The sequence below is a fragment of the Falco punctatus genome (assembly GCF_963210335.1).
Source record: "Falco punctatus genome assembly, chromosome: 11".
Taxonomy (NCBI): Eukaryota; Metazoa; Chordata; class Aves; order Falconiformes; family Falconidae; genus Falco; species Falco punctatus.
The window spans coordinates 9,295,722-9,321,687 of record NC_137591.1 but is presented as its reverse complement, the minus strand read 5'-3'; the positions used below and the strand labels follow the sequence as shown (position 1 = coordinate 9,321,687).

At 42.7% G+C, this 25,966-nt stretch overlaps 1 protein-coding gene across 2 annotated transcripts in view; it reads right to left on the bottom strand.

Moving 5' to 3' along the window:
- Positions 1-25,966, bottom strand: part of LOC308071758 (cytosolic carboxypeptidase 6-like) — a 247,023-nt gene that overhangs the window by 81,396 nt on the left and 139,661 nt on the right. For both annotated transcript variants that reach the window (XM_080407682.1, XM_080407681.1), the window contains one exon: positions 20,181-20,343. In XM_080407682.1, the coding sequence (XP_080263808.1) occupies positions 20,181-20,343 (163 nt within the window). The remainder of the gene's footprint in view (positions 1-20,180; positions 20,344-25,966) is intronic.

Below are 25,966 nucleotides of genomic sequence, written 5' to 3'. Positions count from 1 at the left end.
GAATACAGCAGATAGGAAGCTGCACAATAAGCACATGGGCCTTGATGACTTTCTCAGGTCACCCCGGGAATTTACTCCTGCAAGGGGGAAGGAGAAGGTGTTATGGCCAGGTTTGCAGGCTGGGTACAATCCTACTCCTGCTTCTGCTGCCTGGGGAAGGTCTGGGGAAAGGATGACCTTGCTGACAGGGAACTATGCACACGCTGTGTGCCCACGTCAGGTCCCCAAGCCAACACAACACCCACCAAACCAGCACTAGACACATACAGACGCCCATCCACTTGTTGGTAGTTTCAGACAAAGGCCCCAGGTAGCTCCAGATAGGTAACAATCAGCACAACATGTTCACTGCACCTTTTCTGTACCTGCAGCCGGTTTTGTACTGTTCATTGCAGAGCTGTTACAAGCACTAAATTCACTCTTTCTCCCACATGCACACCTTGTAATAGCTGAACTTAGGATGCCTCCCCTTGTCATCCAAACTGGCCACTCTGCTGCTTAGAGCTGAGCTAGCTGGAAAAGTGAGAGGCACAAGAGCTGACATTCTCAGCTTGCAGAATTTCTTCCAAAAAGAAGGGATTTAGTATATTTGTTGCTACCTCAATTTAGATGGAAAGACAAGGAGACAGCAGCCACCCAGGAGTCAGAAGGGAACAAAGCTGGGTGGAGAAAGTTGGTGAGAAGGAAGTTTTCCCCACGACCATCAGAAATGTCTGACCTTCCTCAGGGCTGCCTGGCTGAAAGTACCCTTTTGTTGTTTGCCTAAATGCAGCCATCACCAGCTTTCATGCACCAAATAATCACACTCATGCCATTTAAAGGCAGGACTTTGGCAGGTGGGGAAGAGCAGAAGCACAGCAAAACGCTGTTTCGTGCCAGCCTTCTAGAGAGTGGTGATATGGGGCAGCAGCAATCTGACCAGAAAAAAATGGGATGGGACAAAGGGGACAGAGGTTGTTGAAAAGGCTAAAAAGGCTCAAGGTATCTGCCTTGCACATCTAACCTGCACATCTCTCAAGCAGAGGAGCAAAGTGCTGTCTATGCTGGTTTCCTGGTGGGCAGCAATGAAGGGAGGCAGACAAAGTGATATTTCTCTCACTCTCTTGCCTTGAGCAGGTGCCAGCAGAAAGCTTTGGCAGCTGCCGAGTGTTGTGCTCTGGGAATTTCTGCAGCACAGAGTGTTGGTCTCACTGCCGCAGTTGGATGACACCAGACCCGTTGGTGACAATGAGCCTTACAAGGAGAAGTGAAGGTGTAAAAACAAGATGAAATCCAAGCTGTGTTCTTTTGAAGGGAAGAAAGCATTTACTGACGTCAAGAGCTGCAGCCAGTTCCATTTGAGGTGCGTGTCGTGCCCAAAATGAATTCGAGAGACCACAAATTCACCTGGAAGATTGATTTCATGGCCTGAGAATCAGAATATTAACTCTGTATCACTCAGCTCCAAAATAGCCCCTCTTTTTCCATTTGTGCTATTCTTCACAGCCAAAGCCGTGCCATCTTTTTCTGCTGAGGCTGGGAGAGCGCTGCATGTCACCCTCTCACAGCTCACCAGCATCCAAGAAGCACCATAAAAGCAATCAGCAGTGAAAGGATGAGGGAGCAGTGAAGTAAGTGTGGTGTGGCGAGAGGCCAGGGGGGAAAGTGGACTTGCAGGGCTGGTCTGAGCTCACCTGTAACTGCATGTGGGACCATTCTGCCAGCCAGGAGGTCCCACAGCAGATGGGGCAATACCTGCTTCTTTTTCCCAAGAAGGTAACAAGTAGAAAGAAGGATTGCTTTCTACAGAAAGGAATAAAAGCAATGCTAATTAAACACTGTGCCTGCCCCTCTGCTTTGACTCAGTGTGCCTCCTTGATCCAAAGGCTATTGACCGTGGGACAAAGGCTCTGATCCAAAGGCTATGACTGTGGGACAGGTTTCATCTTTGGTGTCACTTGGGTGATTTCGATAGAAACATTGCAGGCTGCTGCTGCAGAAAATTAGCCAACTTACTTCAACGCAAGATGCTAAGCAGCTCGAATGTAGTCAGTTCTTCATCACCCTCACAATGAACGGACCAGGTCTCCCTTCGGGTGACACCAAGCCCAGTGCCCCACTCTGCCCACTGTCTCTCAACTTGACCCAGCTCTCTGCACATCATCTGTCACTTGTCAAAGAGGAACAAATAAAATTCGTCCTGTGCAACCTATGCTTCATCCAACTCATCCAGTTACCCCTATTTCAGTCCAGCTCAAGCTTTCCACTACCTGGAGCAAAGGAAGAGGCAATCAGCTTACCTAACGCTGTGGGAAGAACACGCAGACCCAAGCACCAGGGATAATTGAGAACAGGATGAGTGACAGACAGGGAGCTCTTGGAGAGGGGAAAGCCTTTGCTGCCTCCTTCTTCCCTCCAGCCTTCTTCAAACACCCTAAACATGCTGCAAAGCCAACACAGATAATACAGCAACCAGGGGGTGGGCAGGTACAGTGGCATTTGCAAAGGGACAGACATACAGCAGACAAATAGCTTGGAGACAGGCGCCCACGAGGAGCTAGTCTTCAGTGTCTCTGTCTGCCCTGTAGAGGTTTCTGAAACGCAGAGGTGTTTGCAAACTCGCTCTCACTGTCCCCATGCCACAGCTCAGCTCTTCCAGGGAGATGGGGAGGTGATTAGATCTCTGCACTGCCTTCCTCAGTCTTCTTCCTCAGCTTATTTTCTGGTTATGCCTGACAAGGCATATCCTGACAAGGTTAATTGGCACACCCAGTAGGGGAAATAAAATGTTTCAGCTCTGTGGTTCCTTTTTTTCATCCTTGTTTGCTCATGAGGTGCTGGGAAAGCGCTAGCTCCTGAAGGGTTAAAGAGCTAGCACAGCAGGTAGCCAGCTGCTCTAGGTCTGTACAATTTATTCCTGGCCCCTATTCAGGCCCCTGCATGCTGCTCAGGTGCATATCAAGGCCACTACAGGGCCGACACACAACCCCTGCTCCTCACAGCTCGGGGCTGTGGGCAACTGGGGGCATAGGCCAGGGCCAAGGGAGGCAAGCTGTCAGGCACAGTCAGGGCCACTAAGGGCCGTTCTGCACCCAGCAGCGGGGGCTTTTGTAGCCCTTTTGCTCTCCCTCTGGGGCTGGGCTTCCACAGAGACACAAGCCCCCTCCCAGTTTCTTCTCTGAAAGCACTCTTGTTCCTCTTCCATTTTCATCTAAGTTTCCGATGAAGATTTATTACTCTGAGTGATTATGCTGTCAGCCAAATGGACGGGGAATAGGAATATCCTTTCTTCTTGCATTCTAGACACTGGTCTGTTTGGCTCTCAGCAAAAAGAGCAGAGGTGATTTTAGTACCTTTTTCCTACAGGTATTATTTATTTGCAGGTTGACAGCATGTGGGAAAACCCATCAAAAATCAGAACCCAGGGGCATGAAGCTGGGTTATTACTCACCTATTTAAAACCTGGAAGAAACTGGGTGGTCAGTTATGTACATGTAAGACTACAAGGCAAAGACTCCCTATCAGCACAGAACAGTCAGATGTGGCATGAGAAGCAACTGAGAACAGGCAAAGAGGGCTCTGAGAGACAGAAATGTCAAAGCAGAAAACAGCAGTACTTTCCATTCCACACTCAGAAAACAGGAATTTTACACAAGATGATAATTGCCAAGGAGATAAAACATGCACAGATACACAAAGAGATTTTCCCAAAAAACTATGAGATCAAGATTTACTTTTGAAGATTGATTTTTGGGGGGGGTGTGTGTGTGTGTGGGGGGGGCATATGTGCATTTATTTTTAATTTTGACTTCCTTGTAATAAGAGTATTCCCCTGTCATGTGAGAATGCAGCTACAGCACGCTGTGCTATACCTGTATGACAAGAACACAAACCCAAATGTAAACAAAAAGAGAACCTAACTAGTCCAATTTTGGTGCTCACCTGAGAGAAATGCAAGTAACAGATTGCACCAAAAGAACACCCCTCGTGGTAGATTTCTGACATTACTGGTTAGATTATTAAAATGGTAATCAGTAAAAAGGGCAATTTCAATCAATCAACTTCATTGCCTAAGGAGAAGCCACGGGAGGGAGAGTGAAGGAGTCAGGAGATCTAGTTGTGCAGATTTAGGCAAATTACTTTGCTCTGTATGCCTGTTCCATTCTCCTTTTATCTCACTAGACTGTGTCCTAGCCCTGTGTCATTGTCTAGACAATGCCATTTCTCTTGTCCTGCATTTTCATCCAAGAAAAGGCTGGGAGAGGAAAGGACAGGCACTGAGTCTGCAAGCTCTTTACAAAGCCACAAACAGAATTCAGACTGTCAAGTCCTGGACATCCTTAGTCATCAGTAAATGGCCAGGAAACCCTCTGGCAAAATGTACCTTTTTTCTTTCCGTATGTTGGTCCAACAGAGAATGACAATTTGCTATTCTCTTAGCCCAAGCAGCAGCATCCTGCTCAGTGAAGCTGAAGGCTCAGCCCTGCTGATATACTGTGCGTGTCAGCACAACACCACTTCTGCTCTCAGTTTGCTTTGACAAAATCCAGGAAATTGCACACAAATGCAATGTTAAAAACCCGTTATGATCACAAAGCTGAAAGCCTGCTAATCGGGAAACGCAGGAAGGAAGATTGCGTGACTCACCGGAGGCTAGGGAAGGAATCTGCGATGGAGCTCACAGCTGAACGCAGGTATCCTGACACGCAGAGCTACCTCTTAACTACAGATCAAACACAAGGTCCCAAAAGGCCCTTAATCGAAACAGGACTGAAACATTCTACCAAGGTCACTGCAAACAAAGCTCACCAGGAAAAATACAGCTTTTTGGGGAGACTGTTGATGCTAGCAAGGTTTGAGGTTTTCAGGCTTCCTTAAGAACCCCCACCAGGCTGCAGCAGAAGCCAGTGAGATGGGGCTCCCAAACTGCCTGCACTGCAGAGCACACATGGGAAATAAATAAACTGCACAGAAACTCTGTCCCTTTGGGTTCTTCTCTTTTTCTCCATATTATTGTGTCACTGTGCATGTCACCTTGTAATACAGGGTTATTTATCATCACTGAGTGCCTAGATTGCCCCTGCTAGAGAAAAATCAAAGAAAGCAGCAGGCGCTGAGGTTTGATGAGAAGGAAACAAATCCTTCCCTTCAAGAAGCGTACATACTTCTCTGCTACCCCATACACACCCACACATGCATGCACACATTTCCAGGCTGTTCCTATTTCCCCCGCCAGCAGGCTCTTTTCAGCCTGGCGAGTCCCCACTCTTCTCCCTATTCTCTGCTCAGATTCAGTGCCTCGTTTCTATGGATTTCTGTATCAGCTCCCTCAAGGTTATTCGCTGGAATGGACACATTTACGGGATGACTAACGTTCTGAAAGCAGGTGGTGCTATTATAATCATACAAAAGCCACCTATTTTTGGTGCCTTGCGCTGTCATCCTGTTAGGCTATACTTTGCTTTCCTTGTTATCATACCAACTTCTCAGCACCATTACTCCAGGCTGCTCCAGTTCCAGGGCTGTCTGCAGAGGACTGATAGAGGGGCATCTTTGTTCACTGCAGTGGTGGCTTGGAGCTCCCACACACAAAGGGAGGCCTGCGAGTTTCTCCCTCTGTCATAATTCATTTCCTTCATGAATCTTGAGAACGTACTTCAGAAAAAAAGTTATGGCATATATGCATATCTAATGTATGCACGCACTGACACATACACATTTTCCTATGCAGAGCAGTAGCCTTAAAGTGAAATGTTACACGATAACTATGTTCACTTTATCCTTATATCATATTTGGGACAATCACTTTGAAAGTCATAAGGTAAATTTTAAGTATTGTCTATTCAGTTATGTCTGTTCACATTAACTACTTTAATATCTCAATTTGTATTGGTTTGGAAACTCTTAGCTTGTCTCATCTCAGCTCTTGGCACGTAATCTCTGCCAAGATACTTGTCCCTGCATTCCTGGGTTGGTGTAGTAACACTGCAAAGGTGCTGTACTTCGCCACAGACCACCTCTGTCTAAATACCATCTAAGCTCCCAGGACCGAGAAGGAATGCAAGATGAAACACAGGCACAGAGTTTAAATAAAATCGCATTATTAGAAGCCACATTTCCTGAACTTCAGTCCTGAGACCTTATTTAACTAACTGTGAAGTGACCAGGAAAAAAACCAATGTCATCATATGACAGTTTTAAAGTGTGTATAAGAGGGCAGGGACTAATGCAGGAAGATCCTCAGGCAGACCAAAACCACCAGAATCTCCTATGTCCTTTTCACCTTGAAGGTAGAAGCTGGATTTTCACTTCCAGCTCGGCACTTTGCAAAACCTGGCAATCCTGACTCCAGCTCCTTTTACTCCTCATAAACCCAGTGGAGGGCAGGACAAATTGTATGTGTGCTTCCTAAATGGGTTTATGCCAATCTAGCTTGTGTGTGAGAGATTTGCATTCAGAGAGCCTACAATAAGTACAGAATTATTAATACAGCATTGTACTCAATAGCTGAGACACTGCTTGTTACCAGGGGAAAAAACACTACCCTTCTGCTATAACGGATCTAAATGGGAATCAGGCTCAGTCTTGTCTCATAGCGTAAATGTCCTGACCTGCTGTTCCCTACTTTGTAACACAAATTTAGCTATAATCAATTATGGCTTGAAATGCTCCTTAAATATAGAGAAAAATACAAAGCACATGCAAAGGCCTCTTATGGTAACTGATGCGATAAAGCAGTGCAGGAAACTCCTTTTTCTTATTAAAGGCTGATTTTAAATCCCTCTGCAGACAGATGCAGTTGCTGTGCTGTGTACTGCTAACCTTGAATTCACATTAACAAGTGCATCTAAACTTTCCTTTTCCAACTGAGTGCTTAGCATGGGAACTTCTCTGACAGTGGCTGTACGTTCTCCTCTTCCCACGTTTCATCACCAAACATTGTCTGGTATTCCATAGAGGTCAAATCTAGATCCCATTGGGATTCACAGTGAAAACTATTGACATCAACAGGTCAAGAATAGCCCAGAGACAATTTATACAGCGGAGAGCATAAAACATAAGCAGGAAAAGGCCACCAGATTCTCAGCTGGTGTAAATCAAGATAGCGACAGATTTACACCAGCTAAAGATAAGACAGGGAAAAAAAGACGAAGGAGAATAAAAACATCTTTTTTTAATGACCTCAGATGCAAACAAAATCGTCACATCTCTGTCACACAGAACAGCTTTGACATAGCCAGGTTGGTACAACAGGGAGGCTCCTTCTACTCTGACCACTGCGGCCTGTCGAGACAGTCCAGGACGCAGAGGGGAAGCAAAGGAAGAGAAAACCCTGCTTTGTTCTTGATTTCGGCAACCATCGGAAAAACACCCGCTGCTCGTCCCTCGGCTGCCGCTGAGGACAGACACGTGCGGTGCCAGAAGAGGGCACTTGAGCTACAGGCAAGCGTGAGCGGTGCTGCCGGGTGCTGGCCCAGGCAGGCAGGCGAGGCGGGCAGGGGGAAATGGCTTCATTAGGCCCAGCCTTGCACCGGGAGAGAACTACGGAGAGCTGCAAAGAGGCACCAGGCTTCTGGGCCTCTGCTCTCCTCCTAAGAGCTGACAGCGAGCGCTCATCCTCACTGGTTTTACTCCCTCGGACTTGCCTGTGCCTCCCATCAGCCAGGAGCTCGAGCTCATGCTCTGGGTCGCAGGGCTCTGTGTCAGGGCAGGCCTGTTTTGAAGTAGAAAGCAACTGTCCCACCAAAAGCGCAACTACTGAGACCCAGTCCCTACCCCTGGTTTCTCCAGCAATACGGATTGTGTGTCAGCTGAAATTCGCCCTGTGCTGGACCATTTTACAGCAGCTCCCCTATACAGACCCTCTGGTGTGTAATAATGTTTGAACTCACTCCAGTCTTTCCCCCAGCAGAAGCATTAGTTGAGTCTCTTTCCTTTGCTCAGCTGCCTGTTTCCATAAATTTTGCCCAAACTTAATATCTTTTTCTGGTTGGAACCAAGAAAATAGGGTCAGAAGTTTTGGGGTGAGTGTATATGAACACACACACCACCCCCCCCGCCACCCGCTGCCCAGTAAAAGGACCCTAAACACAGAGACTCTGCTTTTTCCAACTCTATCGGCTGGTTCGAAACCAGACTGGTCTCTCTACAAACCTTACTCACTGAAGCACATATACTGGTCCCACACCTCTGGGCACAACATGACTGATGAGGTATACCTCATCTCCCTAGCAAAATCTTAACACAAATTTCAGAGATCATGCAAAAACCTGAATTATAAACAAGAAGGCCAGAAGAGATGGAGAAAAACAAACTGAACGATATAGCAAGTACGAGAATTTAGGTCTGTCTTTGAGAGTTTTCTTTCTCTTCTGTGGTATTTCCTATGATGAATCTCATGCCATTTTCTTGTTTGAGATTAGCTATTACTCTGTGCTAGCCTATGTATCTGAACCAGTCCATAAACTCCCACTGCATCTATCTATACCACCTAATTTTCGGTGGCTGCCTCAGAGTGGTTAGTCCTCTCTTTGCATCTTGAAAGTTTCCAGACACATAAATAAACCAAGCACGGATAAATCGGGTCTGAAGGTCTGTTTCTCAGATGGATCTGGCAGCTGCCTCAGTTTATTGGCAGTTCATTTATCATCTCAAGAAAAATATTGATGGTTCTGGAGACACAGGCCATTTCTGCGTCCTGGTTGAAGGAAAGCTGTCCTCCTGGGCAGGCTTTGGAAAGAAAGTCAATGCAACAAATTCTACTTGGCAGACATGTGAGGGATGCAGTGCAAAGAGGAATCATTAAGTAAGGAAGAAGGGACACTAGGATGATAACCCTGTTGACCCAGAAATAGCCCAGTCTCAAATCTTCACGGTTTCACAGCAAGAATATGAGATTGTGAGTCTGTTAACAGGCACAGTCATAGGCACCTTCTCAAGGCGAGGTACTATTGCTATACAGTAAGAGACAAGGAGCCTGAAGTTGTATTCTGCCAACAGAACCAGCCACTTACCAGACCTTGGAGAAATCCACAGAAAATCCAAGATAGAAAGGTTTGAAAACAAGAACAATGGGACTGAAGTACTGTAGACTCTCCCCCCCTGGCCTGGCAGAACGATGCAGTCCTGCCTTCACCACACAGGAGTGTTAGCAGTCCAGCTGCCTCTCTTCTAGAGAGCCACTGGGAAGGCAGCTGGATCGTCCAAGCCATTTCCATCCCTTACCTTGATTAAACCAGCTACATTGCACTTGAACAGCCTGTTTCAGCATTTATTGAAAGGAAGCTTGAAATCTGTCGTGTATTGATATGGTGGAAAGAGATGTCACTTGGCACATGCCCTCCAACACTGCTCCAGCCTGCAGATACCAGTCCGGTGTAAGCTTTTGCTACATGTGACCCTCCACTGCCCTGCAGATCCCTCTTTGCTACATCAGAGGTCTTGAGTAGTTAAACTACATACTGGATTTCCTGAGGCACTGGACGATGAGGAAAAGATGAATGGATTGTCACCTATCATTTTGTCTTTCGTGGCATCAGATGTCAGTTGCTGGTTTAATAAGGATTGCTTAGTTTTAGAAAAAGGAAAAACTGGCCTGACAGAATCATGAATGCAGCCTGACCGTGGGAGCATATATATCCAGAAGTTTGTTTGCTGAGGAGGAGTGATGCACAACAATCATAATGACAGAAACTGTTTGGTATGTTGCAATTTTCAAAAGCCACATATTCCTCCAGCAGGAGTTGGTTCCTAAACTGTTTTAGCTGGATGACCAGAACTCCAGCCTACGCTGAACAGAAATTCAGTTAATTTAATAAGCTTTGAATCCCTCCTAAGTTTTGGGAAAGAGTATGAGAGAACACACAAAGACTGTTAAGTGCATGAGGAACTGAACACATGATGATTACAGTGCATACTCTGAAACTGAAAGCTCTATCTCTCTCATTTTGGTGCTTATACCTGCTGCTTGTGTGACCAGGGCAGGATTTTTCCCAAGCACAAGTAAAAATCACAATGCACAGCAGATACAGACTCTACCATTAGAGTCACTGGAGTTGATTCTCCATTGCTTGGCTACTCATACAGTTGTGTATACCAAGAGAGAAAGTGTAAGATGGTACACCAACTCTAGAAATGAAGGAATAATTCTGATCTGGTAATATTTTTCTGCTTATGGTGTACAGGATAAATACTCAAGACAGTGAATAACTAGGTAGGCTAGGAGACTTCAAATGTGAAAAAAAAGGAGCCTGATATGAGTGCCCTGGGGAAAGCAGATGGAGATCAATGCTGCATCCAGTGTAACAATTAGGAACCACAAAATAAAGCTTGCAGGTGGTAGGCTTAAAACAAACAAGATATTACTAAGCCATGGAAATCCCTAGCAAGGAATGCTGTGGATACTAAAAATGTATACAGGTTCATGGGAGACAAATCCATTGAGTGTTACTACAGACATAATCAGCTTGTGGGTGTTGGTCTCTTCTCGCAAGTAACAAGCAACAGGACAAGAGGAAATGACCTCCAGTTGTGCCAGGTGAGGTTTAGGCTGGATATTAGGAAAAATTTCCTCATCAAAAAGACTGTCAAGCATTGGAACAGACTGCCAAGAGAAGTGGTTGAGTCACCATCCCTGAAAGTATTTAAAAGATGTGTCAATTTCTTGCTTAGGGACATGGTTTAGTGGTGGACTTGGCAGTGCCAGGTCAAGGGTTTGACTTGATGATCTTAAAGGTCGTCTCCAACTTAAATGATCCTATGGTTCTATGATTCTAACTCCTCTGGCTCCAGGATCCCCAAACCACTAACTGCTAGAAGGTGGAAGAATATTCAAGGTTGTATTGTTATATGCTTATTCTATTATTATATTTTTCTTAGCCACCTGCTTTTGGTTTCTGTCAAAGACAAAACACTGCAGAGGACTGGTTTTGATCTGAGCTGATTTGGTTGTTCTTCCATTATAAGATGAGATGTAGAAAAATCAGACCCATCCTGCTTTTATTGAAACACAAAGGTTTCTGAACAGTGGATTAAAGCTGCAGATTTAGTTTCTGCCTGAGACATGTTCAGGCTTTGTTCATCTGAACCCTGGACAAAGTTCCACCTCTAGGTGACAGGAAATGCTGCTAGTTTGAGGTGGGCATGTATCTGCCTTGGCTTGAATGGGTATTCTCTTCACCTGTGAAGCTTACTGGCTAGGTTTGTGGCCTCTTTCAACAGTGGCTTGATGGAGAAGATGCAATCTGCTTTTCAGGATGCTAGGAGATACCCTTTATTAAGGTTTGCAGAGATGTTAGAGGTAAAAGTTTTCAGACAAAAATAAAGTGAAGGGAGGTTTCTACTCACCAGTGACATGCCCAGGAAGGCAAGGAGATGTGGGATCTGTTTCCTGTGACTTTCATGCCTACTATCCTCCTCTGTTTTCTAACAACAGAGATGCAGCTGTCCCTACTGGAAAGATTAAATTTGGACTCTCTAATCATTCAGCCAGCTATTTTTCATGAAACTCGTAGGAATACAATATCTCTGAGACCTGTATCACTATCAAATTCAGTTGCAATTAGTCAAGCAGCTAAGACAGACAGACACTAATGTCTTTGCTGAGTGTCCTAAAAAACATATCTGATTCCCTTTCAGGATGTTGATATTTGGGACTAAAGAAATAGTAGTTAAAAATAACTTCTGCTCCCACCCTAGAATTCCCTTTAATCGCCAGTAAGCCCGGCTGAGCCTTTAGGTGGCAAAATATAAAAGAAAAAAGGGATAGTTTAGGTGAAAGACAGCATAAAGTGAACAAAAAGCAGAGACTGGGTGTGTCTGATTAATGAAACACCACCTGCAGAAAATCAGATGAGACTGACAAAGGCACAGGGTAGGGGTAACAACCTACAACTGCAAACAAGATGGTAAGGATACAGACACAAGACAGGCAGGCACAGGCAGAAGACTCAGCCAGAAGTGAAGAGACACAGAGGAGGAAGATGACAAACATGGGGACACACAAAAACCACTACAGGCTGGCAGAAAAGCAGAGACCTATCACAGAGACACTGCAGTTTTTCTGTTTATTGCTTTTTGAAAAATGCCTCATTCTGAATGCCTTTTTTTTCCCCTTCATTCCCATTGACATTTGGGAAAGCTCCAAAGCACAGCACTGGCTAAAGCCCTCTCCCAACCTAAATCTTCAACCCACAGACGTTACTCTTTAGTCATATTAACCACTCCCCTCAGACATTTCCAACAAACTGTTAATATCTTTTAAGCCCTGCTCTCCGTTGCCTTTCAGATTAGCCTTGCCCTTTCCTTTGCACTTAAGTTTAGCAAGTGTTACTAATAGGAATTTAACATTTACCAAAGAATTATTTTAACTATGGGTCTAATAGCATTTTTATGGTGTTCTGAGCACCCAAGAGCCTCACTATCAGTTCTATATGCTTAGTTTTGTCTAAGTTGCTTATAAGACAAAGGAAAAATACAAGTTTATAGAAAAGCCAGTTCAAAAGAGAAGCGTTCAAAACCTTGAAAGCCAGTTCCAAGAGGGATAACAGTGCCTGGAGGTAGCTCCCCCCCCCTTGTTTGTATTAGCCACAACTCTGCACTCACTCATGTAGTCAACTTCTCCTTCCAACCATTCAGCAAAAGCACCACTTGTGCTTGGTCAAAGTTATTTTCTCCTGTGTGCGAAAGGAATACTAATAGAAAAATGTAACAACATTTATTATTCACTGGCAAATTTTATGACTTGTTTTTACACCACAATCAAAACCATTTTGAATTAGAGATTAGACTGATTAAGCTGGCCTGATAGCAACCATAAGCCATTGATAGCTTGGAACGGAAACCACTGATGAGGATTTCAGTCAGCAAAACCTCAGTGACAGTTTGACTCCAGTTAGCATGCAGCGTCTCAACAGAAACCCCAAAGACTGCATTGGATAGAAGATAGAGGTGGTCTTACTCATCTTGACTGGCTTATAAGGATCAGTCTACCTGTGTCACTGGATACAGCCCTCCCTAGGCCAAAGAGCACGTTCTCTGCCAGCACTGAGTTGAAGACAGCTGATGGGAAGCAGGAACAATATTTGCACATGTGCCTCTGTAAGAGGTTTATGCTCCCACTGTCCACAAGGTCTCTGCTCCTGAATAAAGTATATATTGAGGGCTTTCAAGTCAACCTGTGCAAATTCCCCAGTCCAGTCTCACAGCTACTGAAGTCTTTCTGCTCTTCGAAGAGCCTTTATATGGTTCTGGATATGCACCCTCCTTAAATTCTGGTCCCACAACAACCATCTCTTCTCTTGCCTGAAACATAGTATCCCTGCGAAAGAAACCTGTGCACAAAAGAGGGAAATTAATCTACACCCTCATGGGGTCCTCCTTTAGAGTGCTCAGGACAACACAAATCTGGAGCAAACCATGGTGCTCAATCTAGCTTGTGTCTTAAAATCTGATAGGACAGGTAGGCTCTGAATACCTCTGATGCTTCATTCCCTGCAAGACTAGATCCTCAGCTTCCAAACTCCCTTTCATTTCTACTTAGAACAGGCCTGTGAGTCTGACCTGCTCTCCCTCCTTCCCCAAAGAAAGCCACATGAATGCTTACCAAATGGGCAGCCTTCAAAGAACCTGGGCACAAAGAGAAATGAACCAGTTACTCAAGACCACTCTTACTGCAGCAGTTACCTGCAAGGCCATTTTCCCACTCACATGCATGGTATCTGATACTTGGCTCCTAGCCAAAAGGCAACTGGACTCATATGGTTAAATCTCCAGGAAATACTTCGAGGATGCCTTCCAAGACCGATGTTCTACATTTCAGAGAGAAAAAAATAAATCTTTCTTTAAAAGAAAAACCCTACCTTTATAATAACGCTTTGCACTTTTATAGCATCTTTCATCTGAGGCTATCAAAGCACTCTGGGATACAGATGCTAAGAAATCCATTACAAAAATTATAGATATTCCTAAACTGACTGTAGTCACTTGCCTTAATTTCCATTTCTTTACTGATACTCTCAGACGGTGTCTGCACAGATTGATGCAGTCAGTGCTACAGGCAACTAGATAAACAAATCTACATACAAATATAGACTCTTCCCAACAAACACCCTCTCTTACAGTGAAATAAGTATTTTTCTACAGCACTGTCTGCTGTATTGAGCCCTATGAGGGAAAGAGAGTGCATACTGCAACACCATACACTGCTTTGCACTTTCATTCCACTGAACTTCATTAAACAGACTTTCACTGTCTCTTAATTTTCTTTGAGCAGGTCCCCTTGTATATACCCAATATGAACAAACACACAGATTCCGTCTGGATATGAGCCAACAGCTGCAACCCTGAAAAATATCAGCTTCTTATATCATTAACTGAGTTTCCATGGTGCCCTGGGGCAGAGATATTGATGCTTGACAGCATTATCACTATAAAGTAACTTTACAACTCTATAATTTAACTCTATGCTTCCAGTAATATTAAGAGCATTTGAAATTATGGCTGTAAACCTTGACACTTCCACACAGACTGGGGAGTTGAAAGAGGATTTTGTTTTCTTTCCTCAAAGACAGCCCAAACCGTGGTACTGAGAAACAACCAAATACAGGAGAGACGACGTGCAAGGAGGTCACTCATAGGAAAATCTGCAGGATTAGGATTAATGCCATTTTTTGCAACACACATAAAGAAGATTGTTTCTAGAAGCTTAGCAGAGGAGGGATGAAGATGAAGATTTAGACCTTTGGATGTCTTTTCCTGAGCATGTGCCAAACTTACTTTGAAATCATCTTGGCAACAAGCTCTAGCTCAAGTTCAAACACAAGCCACACTGGATAACCTCTGCAGAGCTCCCTCAGCTTTATCAGCACAGCCTTTCATACTTCATTGGCTTTTGTGAGTAATGTTGCCTTTACTGGGTGGCAATGAACCTGCAAGGGCCATAATCTGGCTCATGAGGATCTTCTCTTAAGAATATCACTAACAGAGCTAGAAGGATCAGGACAGGCAGTTCCAAAAAAACTAAAGTAAAAAAGCCCAAAATAACCAAGTACATTTGCCCTAGAGGACTGGCAGGTCCATGAAGCTCTAAAAGTTATAGATGTTTTTACTGGAATTGTAGTTTGCATACAGATTTCTTTTCCCCAGGACAGGCATTTACTGAGATCCAAGTACTCTTTAAAAGGAATCTGGATATAAGCAAATGACTGTTTCCTCCAGGGTATTTAACTGCTCGAATCCCCAGTCAAGCAGCAGGTTGATATTCTACTTCAAGTTAAGAACAGGAATGAACCCCGTGGTCCCAATTGTGCCAGGAGCCCATGACGCAAGCTGCTGTTAGGCACCTGAAGAGACTAGTCAGTCCAAGCATTCATTCTGGGGCTGTAGCCACATAAACACATTTTTATGTCTACAACCAGGAAAGAGTTCAGCAATGTAACTACACCCAGTTTAAGGATGCAAAGTTTCCAATTCAACACATTCAGTAAAACAGAAGGTACCGAGCGTTATCTTTGCAAGTTGGTTCAGCTATACTGTTTTAAAGTATTGAGATGATTTCTCAGCTGTTTGTAACTTGAAAAGACCTACCTTATGATAATATTAGTCCTATCTCTTTCTTTTGTGTTCTTCACCCATGGCTTCCAAAAAGTTTTTGTCCGTTTGCTTGTTTGTTTCTTTACAAAAGAAGTTTAAATTCATTCTTTATATTGAGAACATTAAATTAAAGAGGTGAAGTGATGTGCTTAGAAAAGCTGTACAAAGAACTGTCCCACCAGACCCTCAGTCCAGGGTTCCTGTCTTTTGTTCCACTTAGAAGTGATTTCAATGAGTAAAGCCATACATACAGGTGAGTAAAGTCCCATCTTTGCATGAGAGCCCTCCCCACCTGGAGGAGGATTAGAAATAAGACTAAAATATACCAAAAAGCATGGACATGCTGACAATTGTGGTGGCCACCCATCTTGATGATTATTCTCCCCTACAGCTACCAGGCTACAATCATAGCAGTTCTTGCCTGGTATCCATCATTTCTATCTTCCTACCTCATGGCTAGTCCCTGGAAGAGTAAAACCTTTTATGCTCTCTTATGGGCTGCCTGCTGTGCAGCAGGGATCCGGTTATAACACTCTAAAAAATGAACCCAATAGATTTTAAAACTGTTGATGTGAGACTACTTTACTGGCCACTTTCAGGTCAGGCTGTGACGGCCGCTGATCAGCAGCTGTAGTGGAAAGCAATTCTGGGTGTGTTATCAGAGCAGCGCTCAGAGTCCTACAGCTGGGGATTCATCCTCCCCCCCCCCCCCCCCCTTTTATCCTTTGTTCCCTGCCCAGCTATGAGGCTGGTGTGTTTCTAGACAGCTCAGCAGTTGAGCTGCTGGTGGTGAATGTTACAGAGCAGTTTACATGCCTTGTGTCATAAGCCCTGTAAATGCCTAGTAAAACATGGTATTTAATGGAAGCATATCAGCTCATTTTAAAGCTTCTTCACCTGGTGCTGAGCAAACTGTTGCTGCGCTGCCTTTTTAATCAGTTACCACCAAATGTGTGCATGTGTGAGAAGGGTTTTAAACATTTCTCTGTCCACTTGCAGGCAACTAACCGACAAGACTACAATCCTCTTATTATGCCTTCGAAACAGAGTCCATTCACTGTTATCTACAGCACATGTTATCGTAGGGTATTCTGCAGAGCCAGGCTTACAGAACATATTCCTAATGTTTCTCATACACCAGGTACATATCAGTTAGACACAGACCTACCAGGCGCACACATACCTCTGAAGGAATGTATAACAGAACGTTCAGGAAGTTACACCTGATGCAGTGCTTTGTTTGCAGGATGAAAATACAAGAAACACTCCAGCAGTAACCATTACTGATTAAGGCCTGAGAGATTCATGCAACCATGTTAACTCTCTGTGTTAGAAGAGGCCAGAAATTCAACACTCCGCAGGATGCTGCTATCCCACCATATATGTGTCCCAAACATATACCCCCTGCGCAGCCTGATAGAAGATCCTTCAATCCTGGATTTCATTTAAACAGTACAGCCTCAGGGACAAATTTGTTTTTATAGAACATACCAGGTGTAATCCTTTAAATTCTGAACCTTTGAGGTATTTCATCTAGGAGAATATATTCAGTCATGTTAACTGGACTAATCTGGAACAGATTTCCACTTTTAATGGTACCTTTCCTTCCTTTTTTAAAATTTTCTTTTCTTATTGAAAAAAGTTACTGTCCACACTAACAATGTTAGAATTCAAATAACACTTATCAGACTGAAAGTCTGTCTCCTGTTTTCATGCATATAAGGTATCCATTTATCTCAATAATTAGAAAGTATGTTTCAGTCACACAAGTCTGAACAAAATGTATAATCTTACCCAATGTAGAAATTTATCTATTACAGGCTCACACAGAGGTTTGTATAGATCATAGAGTTAGTACATAAACCCTGAGGAACATGAAGAGGTTTAAAAAAAACCAAACCAACAAACCTAACCCACTTATAGAATGGCATGAAAGGGGTAGTACTGTGATCTTATTTGCCATGAATGCTGTAAAGGAAAGAAGCTGACATGCCACCAGTACAAACAAAAGACTATTCAGTTTGTTCAGTTTTCTCACCTGTCAAGAGGAACAACATTAGGCTAAATTAATATTTTTGTAGAACCTGGAGATCCTCGTTTTGGTCTCTATGTAGAACCAGTATGGCTAGTTTCTGAATGTGGGGGGTGATCTGCTTTGTAGTCTCAGTTCAAGGCCGTGGGTTCTCTGAATTTGAGGCTGCCTTAGTCTGCACTTCTAATCCAATACTAGAAGCTCTGAACAATTCTAGCCTCCCTGATCCTGTTTTTATTAAAAACAAAACAAAGCAAAACCCCTCACAACCCAATAACATCACAGTGGGATGAACCAAGGCCTAAGAAATACATCTTTGAAGGTAGATTTCCTGAATACTTGCCCTATTGGTTCACGTTTTTTGAGCTCACTGTATTTTCTCCATTTATTTGCTTGACTTGCTGCCTGCACGTAGCTAGATAGTTAATAGAAGCATGCCTGTCCTTGGAGGCCAATATGAACTGACTGACTGTGTCTTTGGTTCAGGTCCATTAAAAAATCTGAGCATTAATTAATCACTGACTTGCAAATAGCTTGGAAGAACTGTTCAGGCTAACTTGGAACATTCTGCAATTGTTTTACTTTTGGTCACAGGCACTTCTGTGATATGAAACTTCTCCCCTGCCAGGATAGGATGTGCGTAAATCCAACCACTCCTGTGTTAGAGCAGACCAGCCTAGAGACTGCTTCAAGCAGCTCCATTTCTTTCTCTAACTAGGAAACTGCACACATGAGGAAGAGCTGTCATAAGCAGCATTCTTGGTAGAATCCCTCCATTGAAAAGGAAGTAATAAAACCTACCAGGGCAAAATGCCAGTGAAGCATGCTACGTGGCCAAAGAGCCTTTCCTGCTTGCTGTCTCCCAGGCCAGTCAAAACCAGCTTCTCCTCCTTTTTCACTCAGCCAGGTGAAATTGTAACTGTAGAAATCAAGCTACCACTTGAGGTTTCCATACATCACCACCAAGAAGGATGTCTGCGATCTGGGGCCTGTTTTCTGTGCTCTAACTGCTGATGGTCACAAATGAATGAACTGAAAATGATGCAGCTCTTTCTGCAGAAGGCAAGACAAGCAAATAGACAAAGATGTTAGACCCCACACCTGAAACCTCTGTAATGTGAAGCACGAAACAAAAATATTTACAGAAAAGGAAACTAAGCCAGCATGACCTACAAGTCATGAGGAAAACATACTCAAGGGAATCATGATCTTGTCTATATAGGGACTCTTCCCACTCCTCACTGCAAAAACTGTTCTTGATAAATAAGGAAGATAAATAAGCAGTTGTCAGTACAATGAACACAAAGCGAGGAGGAAAGTTAAAGGTGAAACTAAAGTACATGTTCTTAAAACGCCAAAATGCCAGCGTAAGAAAATAAATACCTAAACCTAACAGTAATGGCAATTTTTTCCTCAGTGGCAAGAAATACTACATACGTGTGTGTTGTAAGAAGCTATTCCTTGGAAACAGTTAACATTACTGAGCAAAAATAAGCTTCTATGCCAAATGCTCAAGTCTGATGTCACCTTAATATATTCATCCCCCTCCATCCCCCAAATTTCACTTTCAGTGGAGAAGCCAAACCCGAAAACCCCAAATGATTCAGAATTGCTTTCCCTGCTCCCTGTTTCTCACTCTTATTCCCACACAGTGTGCACATTTGCATGGATGGTGAAGAATTATGTCTCACATAAAAATTTCCCCCTCGCTACCCTAAAGCTGTAAACCTTCCCCAACTTCCAAAATGCAGTGGAGAGGTAAATAGGCAATCACAGCTAATATTTCTTCCTCTGCAATGTTTCTAAACCTGTGGAAATTTCAAAAGCTACCAAAATAGAATGACAAAATGAAATAACACACCAAGCTTGAAGTATGGGCACCGGTTATGTGATTGAGCATGGTGACAAAAAGAAAAAGAAAAACATAAAAACAGATTATAAGACCAGCCAGAACAATTCTACAAATTGTAGATACATTGAGATAGCCAGATGGATATGTGTTTTTTGAGGAATGAGACATTGCTTCTATTGGAGCACTCAAAAATGCGAACAACTTTGTCAGTTTTGTTTGCAGAGCTCACTTTCCATTTCTTTGTCAATTGGTATCAAAGATCTGGCCCTGAGGCAGCTGCGGAACCTAATGGATCCTTTAGAGCCTTTTGGCTGCAGTTCAAAGGCGGAGAAGATATTTAACTCAGTACCAAAGATGCACTTTCAACATGCTATTAAAACAGTAATACAAACACAAGCATAATGAGAGAATAAGGAGAGAAATGAAGAAATAAATGGAAGCCTGTGGAAGGGAATGGATCACAGTCTCTCCAGGACTAGTTTCTATAATAATTACATGAGGCAATCTCATACAAGAGGGAAATGGCTTATTTGATCTAATATGTCTTTCTCTTCTTGAATTTCCACAGTATGGAGAATCAATATGAGGGAAATTAAAGCATCAGGAGCAGACTCACATTTCCAGTTGTGTGTTCCTATCTCAGCAAACTCTTACTGAGACAGAAGTATTTACCTTAAGTGCCCAGTTCACACTGCTGTAAGAGAAGGAAGAATTTCCAAAGGATACATGCTTCTTCTGTGTAGGGGACAGCAGAAGTAGGTCCACCCAATACGTAGCTGTAGAATGAGACTTCCAGAGTGTAGCAGTAGGATGTATCATTTAACAGCCCGCCAAGAAAGCGCCGGCCTGTCCCTGCTTTCACAGCATCTCTGTTGAACGATGTACTGGACTGCAGGAGGAAGAACACAGAGGCATGAAGAGAGTTCATCAGTGGAAAAAGGGAAGCACTGGGAAGAAGTCTGTTAAACAGTTAAAATGTTGTCAAATCTCATTTACACTATATGAGACTGCACTGTTTTTTTGAGCATGGCCTGGAGAGACCATTAATGGAAACACAGTTCTGGCACACAGACTATAAATAATGCCTTGCAGACTTTCACAAAATTAATCTCAGTTCACTAGTAACATCAGCTTTTCTCCTCCTCTGTTGAGCAACACAAAGAAAGCCTCTCATATGCATGAGTTGAAAGTGAACCTTCCAGACCCTACATTCTCAAAAGTTAAGCTGGACTATTATTTGGATATTGGGTTCTTTCTCTCTACTGCATTCCCTTGTATCATAAAGTTCTCCCCCACCCCTTCCCCTGTACATTTTTAAGCGAAGTAGACATACAGTGGCATTTAAGTTTTAGTGAAACTTTCTCACCTAAGACATTTGACTGGTTCTGAAATTAGGTCACACAAATTTCCACATCACTAACTTAAATGTTAACTGGGTGTTGCTCTCTGGGTGGAAAAATATACTGCACTATTTTACAGCATTTGCAGCACAGTATAAAAGGCAGTATTTTGTGCTATTACTGAAGATCTGGCTTTAAGAACCCTACAGCTTTATGACTATTCATTTGAGGGGTGGGGAGGAGGACTCCAAGTATTTCCATAAATGAGTTTTAGCTCTCCTTTGAAGGCATGACATCTGGAGACTAAAGGGTAGCTCATCTTCAGGTTGATTGAAGTCTCAGAGCTTGTTCCTACTAACTAGACAGAAAAATGGATTCTAATTTCATTGGCTATCAGACTCTATTCACAGACTTCAAACTGAGTCAATCTGGGCTCAGCACAAGCTAGTGACCACCACACACACACACACACAAAAAAGCTTTTAGTAGATCCAACTTGGATCTGTTGCATAAAAGGCCTTAATATCTCCTGCTTTAAGACTTTAATTTTGCCAGTGAAAAATAAAGGACCCTTAGCATAGGTTATTTTTCGGTCATTGTGCCCATTGCGAATTCTTTGAGCTATCCAGGGTCCTTCTATTGAGCCTTAAGACTAGTAACTTCTCTTGCTAACACAATGGCAGTATTTATCAAGTCCAACTCTTATCAAAAACAGAGGAAATAAGATTTCTTATTAAAAAAATTAGATGTAGTGGTTTAGAATGGTAAAGTTCTCTATACCAAGAAAAATCAGACTAATACTGAAATGAGCAACAATTCTTGGTGATGAGAAGATAAAAAGAATGGAAATACCTGTGGGTTCATTAACATTCTGAATGTTTTTAAGTCTCTCTCACGTTATAAAAAGGAAGGCTTTCCAGGTTAATTAGAATAAGATGGAATTGGGTTTCTTATTAGCATTATACATTGGAGTTTCCAAATGCAACTTGTTGTTTTTGTGGTAATATAATATTTAACTTTGTGGTAACTTGTAAACAGTGTATTCTGCTGTGTACATATCATATAATTTCTTCCAAATTATATGGCAGAAACTTTGAGGATACTTTGAATACCTATGGGACAGGGAGGTAAATTGCTCATAAAGACTGATGGGTAAATTAATTGTTAATTTGATATATGGAATAAAATACTTAAGGAGATCTACAAGAGGGAATGTTCTCTGCCCTCCTGCAAAAGAAGCCTTCAGAAGACTACCGAGATGCTGAAACCGAGGGAAACTTTGTCTTCAGTTAAAATTCAGAAACATAAAGATGATGATCATGATCTGGGGATTGCTTCATAAGTCAAGTAAACATGGATTTCAGTGGATAATGCTTGATATTCCAGTAAATGCCTGTGGTGGACTTCTAATGCATAAAAGCATCAGCTGATGGATATGGGTGTATGGATCTAGCTCAAAGGAAGAAGACAACAAACGCAGAATATAGTACTGGGGTCTGTGAGCAGAAGTGTCACTCACAAGGGTAATGACTTAATTCTATGGCTGTACTTGGCACATGAAAACAAGTAAAGTGTTGGAGAAGTGATTCAGGGCAGACACTAGGGACAGAAGTACTCAAGTGATTAGAAGACAGTTACTGATACGGAGTATCTATGAAGATTATGGAATCTCATCAGCTTTTAAGTAAAAGTTAGACAACTATCTGCTGAATATGGTACATGCCTTTGGGATACAGTTTGGACATGGGGTCCTTTTATAGCACTGTTTCCCATGATTTAGGTTAATGGTTGGACCTGATGATCTTAAAGATCTTTCCAGCCTAAAAATTTCTATGATTCTATGATTTCAGTCAGGCTAGAGGAAGGTTATGAGTTGAATTCCTCATAGATGATTCTTGAGATAAATCTTACATAATATTTTCATCACAGTTCTTGGCATAGTAAAGGCAGACCATGCCAAGAAAATTTGCTGATGACACACTGTGGAATGAGTCATCATTATGGAGGAGGCTCTGAATATCAATTAAAAAAACACCTCAACAGTGGGGCGACTTTGAGAACCAGAGTGATAGTAGTCAGATGAAACTCAGCTGCACAAGTGCCAGGTCATGTACTCAGGGTCTAATAAAAAACAATCTCTGCTATAAGCTGAAACCTCATCAGCTGGAAATAGATGAAGAGCGAGTCTGATGTATTACTGAAATTTTTGCTTTCTGGCAGAAAATAGCTGAAAAGTTGGATCTAGTTATTGGCAAAATTATACTTGCCATATTTCAAAAACGAAGCATAAGTAGTTTGAATAATTTGAAGAAGGTTTTGTAAATGGCCAAAAAAAGAAAACAAAATTTGGATCTTTTCAGAGTTTGAATTTTTATAATGCTATTTTGTGGGGTTTGGGGTTTTTTTATTTGTTTGGGTGGTGGTGGTGAGTCTTTTTTTTTTTTTTTTCTCCTCATAGAAGAATTCCAGTTTCAGCTATGCAAAATTACTTGAAATGGCAATGGCATTAATAAAATCACCTGTTCATTTCTTTGCCCAGTAGTGCTGCTCTTCCAGGAAAAAAAAGAAGCTGAACCTTCATTTAGGTGCATAAATGTAGATTTTGGAGGTTGACTTTGTCCTTATTTTGAAAAAAATCTGATGGCACAGACCAACTCAACATCTTGAGTAAAAAGTATGATCTCTCATCTGATTCAGGAAAGTTGGGGTAGAGAAAACATAACATGAATCTTTCAAACATGAACACGTGTATGTTTTGAAACAGCGTCTTGGGCTTGGCTCTGGAGCAAATGTTATAAGCCAGAATGTGACTTGATGTTTTAGACAAAAAGAAGAAAATTACAGATTCAAGAAAATTAAACTAATGACAGGGAAGGGCAGCAGGTACTTGCTTGAGTCCAACCTTCTACTCAATACTTCAAGTCAAGATAAATGGAGTGGAGAAATAAACAGGCAAAACTGTGACTCCTCACCACAACTGATCTTGGCAACTGTTAACGTTGAAACAAAGGCTGTGAAAAGACATGTATTACCATGGCAAAGAAAGAGCCTTTTGCATGCACATTTATTTCATCAAACTCTAATCTGGGGAACAGAGGCAAGAGAGGGGAAAGAACACAAGTGAAGCTGTCTGCAAATGAGTCTCTTGTTTTTCTGGAAGAACCTATTGCCCTAAAACCCTTGCAAAGCTGAACTGAAGTCATCATTAAGCAAATGCACTGAGCAGGCACAGCAGGAGAATAGCTAAACAAATATTTATTTCTCCAAGGCTGAATCGCATGGGAGTGTCAACAACAGCAAAAACTACGAAGTCTGGAGGGTAGGGGGAAACGCCAAAGACTTTGAAGTTCTTAAATAGGGATATTTGTATAAAATCAACAGGAATTCATTATTAAAACACAGAGATACATTAAAGCTCAAGAAGGACTCTGCCTCAGTTTGTGTGAGAAAATTCAGTGAAAAAATGGCTGTCTACAGGACTGGGAGGTGCCAAAAAACAATAATCCAGTGTTAAAAGAGGAGAACAGGAAGGGTGAAGGATTCCCCCACTTTCTGGTGGGAAGAAATCCACCAGAAAGCTATTCCTAGATTTCACACACAGGTGGGAGCCTCAGGGTGTGTTGACCCTCTCTCCACATTTCGGGCATTAGCGGAAGCTTCCCCAGGCCTTCCTGCCAGATTTCATTCCTCCTTCCTGTGCTGTGCTGAATACCTTCCACATGACTGGTTTCCCCATTGGGAATGACAGTGAACAGCCAGGCAGCACAAAGTACTTTGTAAACCAATTGGACCTTATTCAGAGATTGCAGCAGACAGAAAGATGTGTGGAAGGAAATAAGAAAAAATATTGCATGCCCATTCTTTTTTTTGGAGTGATCTCAAAGCAGAAAAACAATCTTGGCCCTTTGTCAGACCTCTTGATGTGCCAGAACCCCTGTCTCCAGGACAGTCTTGTCTCTTGGCTGGTAAGGACAACTCTCTGCCATTGTCACTCCTCAGTGAATTCAAACCCTGGTAGCTAGTTTGCAAACTCAACAGCTTAGGCAGCTCCCATATGGCTGAAGGATACTCTTGGTTTCTCAGCACGGCTCCATTGTCCTGCTAACACCTACTGGAAAGAATGCCCTCAGCAGTCCATATTCACAAAGTAAGGGTAGACAGTTCAGTGATCGCCTCTGCATGCCTGTATCAGTCTGTCACAAGAGTGGCTCCAAAAGACAAGAAGAGGAGCACGTTTCTCACAAATCTGAGACTGAATTTGCCCAAGTGTACCCTTTGGTGTCCTGATGGACTTGGAATCTGGGTGGTTCTGCTTGGTGGAATCTTTCATTAGTGGGACCTCTTCCTCAGTGTATGCAGGGGACTTGTCTTACTAAAGCACCGGAAAACCTTCAGGTTGCACAAAAGGACAAATTGGAGGCAAAGCCCAGTAAATCTGGGTCCACCGTTCAGCATAAGAAGAGATGCCAAAAAGGGCTGAAATGTCAGGCAGGCTCACTGTCCAGCCAGTGATAGATGGGAGCTTCAGTTCTACCTTTCATTGATGGCAGGGCAAAGAGACAGGGTACATAAGGGTACTTTCTCATACAGGACTTGTTGGGGAATTAAACTTTATTAGTCTTCTGAAATTGCTTAACACACTAGGGAGGAAAAGGATCAAGGTATGACCAGGGTATAGACTGCACATCACTTATAATCAATCCTAAGGTGTTTCTCCAACACAGCAATAAGGGAAAGTACAAGGTACAAATGACTCAGAAAGTAATTAGAGTAGAAATGGGCAACTAGACAGAAATCTGGTCACAGGCTTTGACAGATTGAGAAAGATGAATTTCTGATGTAGCAAGGTCTAGGGGGTTCCTGAAATCCAACAGATAGATTGTACTAGCTGTTCACATCTACTGCAACACCATCGATTGTTATGTGCCTATGGAAGGAAATAGCAAACTGCATATATCTTCAAAAACTTGAGCTCTAGTGTACACATGCATGTTTCCCAGAAGAGCATTTGTCCTCAAAAGAGAGCATCTGCATGAAACTCAGAGTAAAGAGATCTTCCCATTTGCTGATATAGATAGATGATGTAGGTCTAGGAAGTGTTTTACAAGAGGATGTAGCATGTTCAACTCTATGCTCACAAGAATCAGAGAATCAAGTTAGAAATCTTTCCTG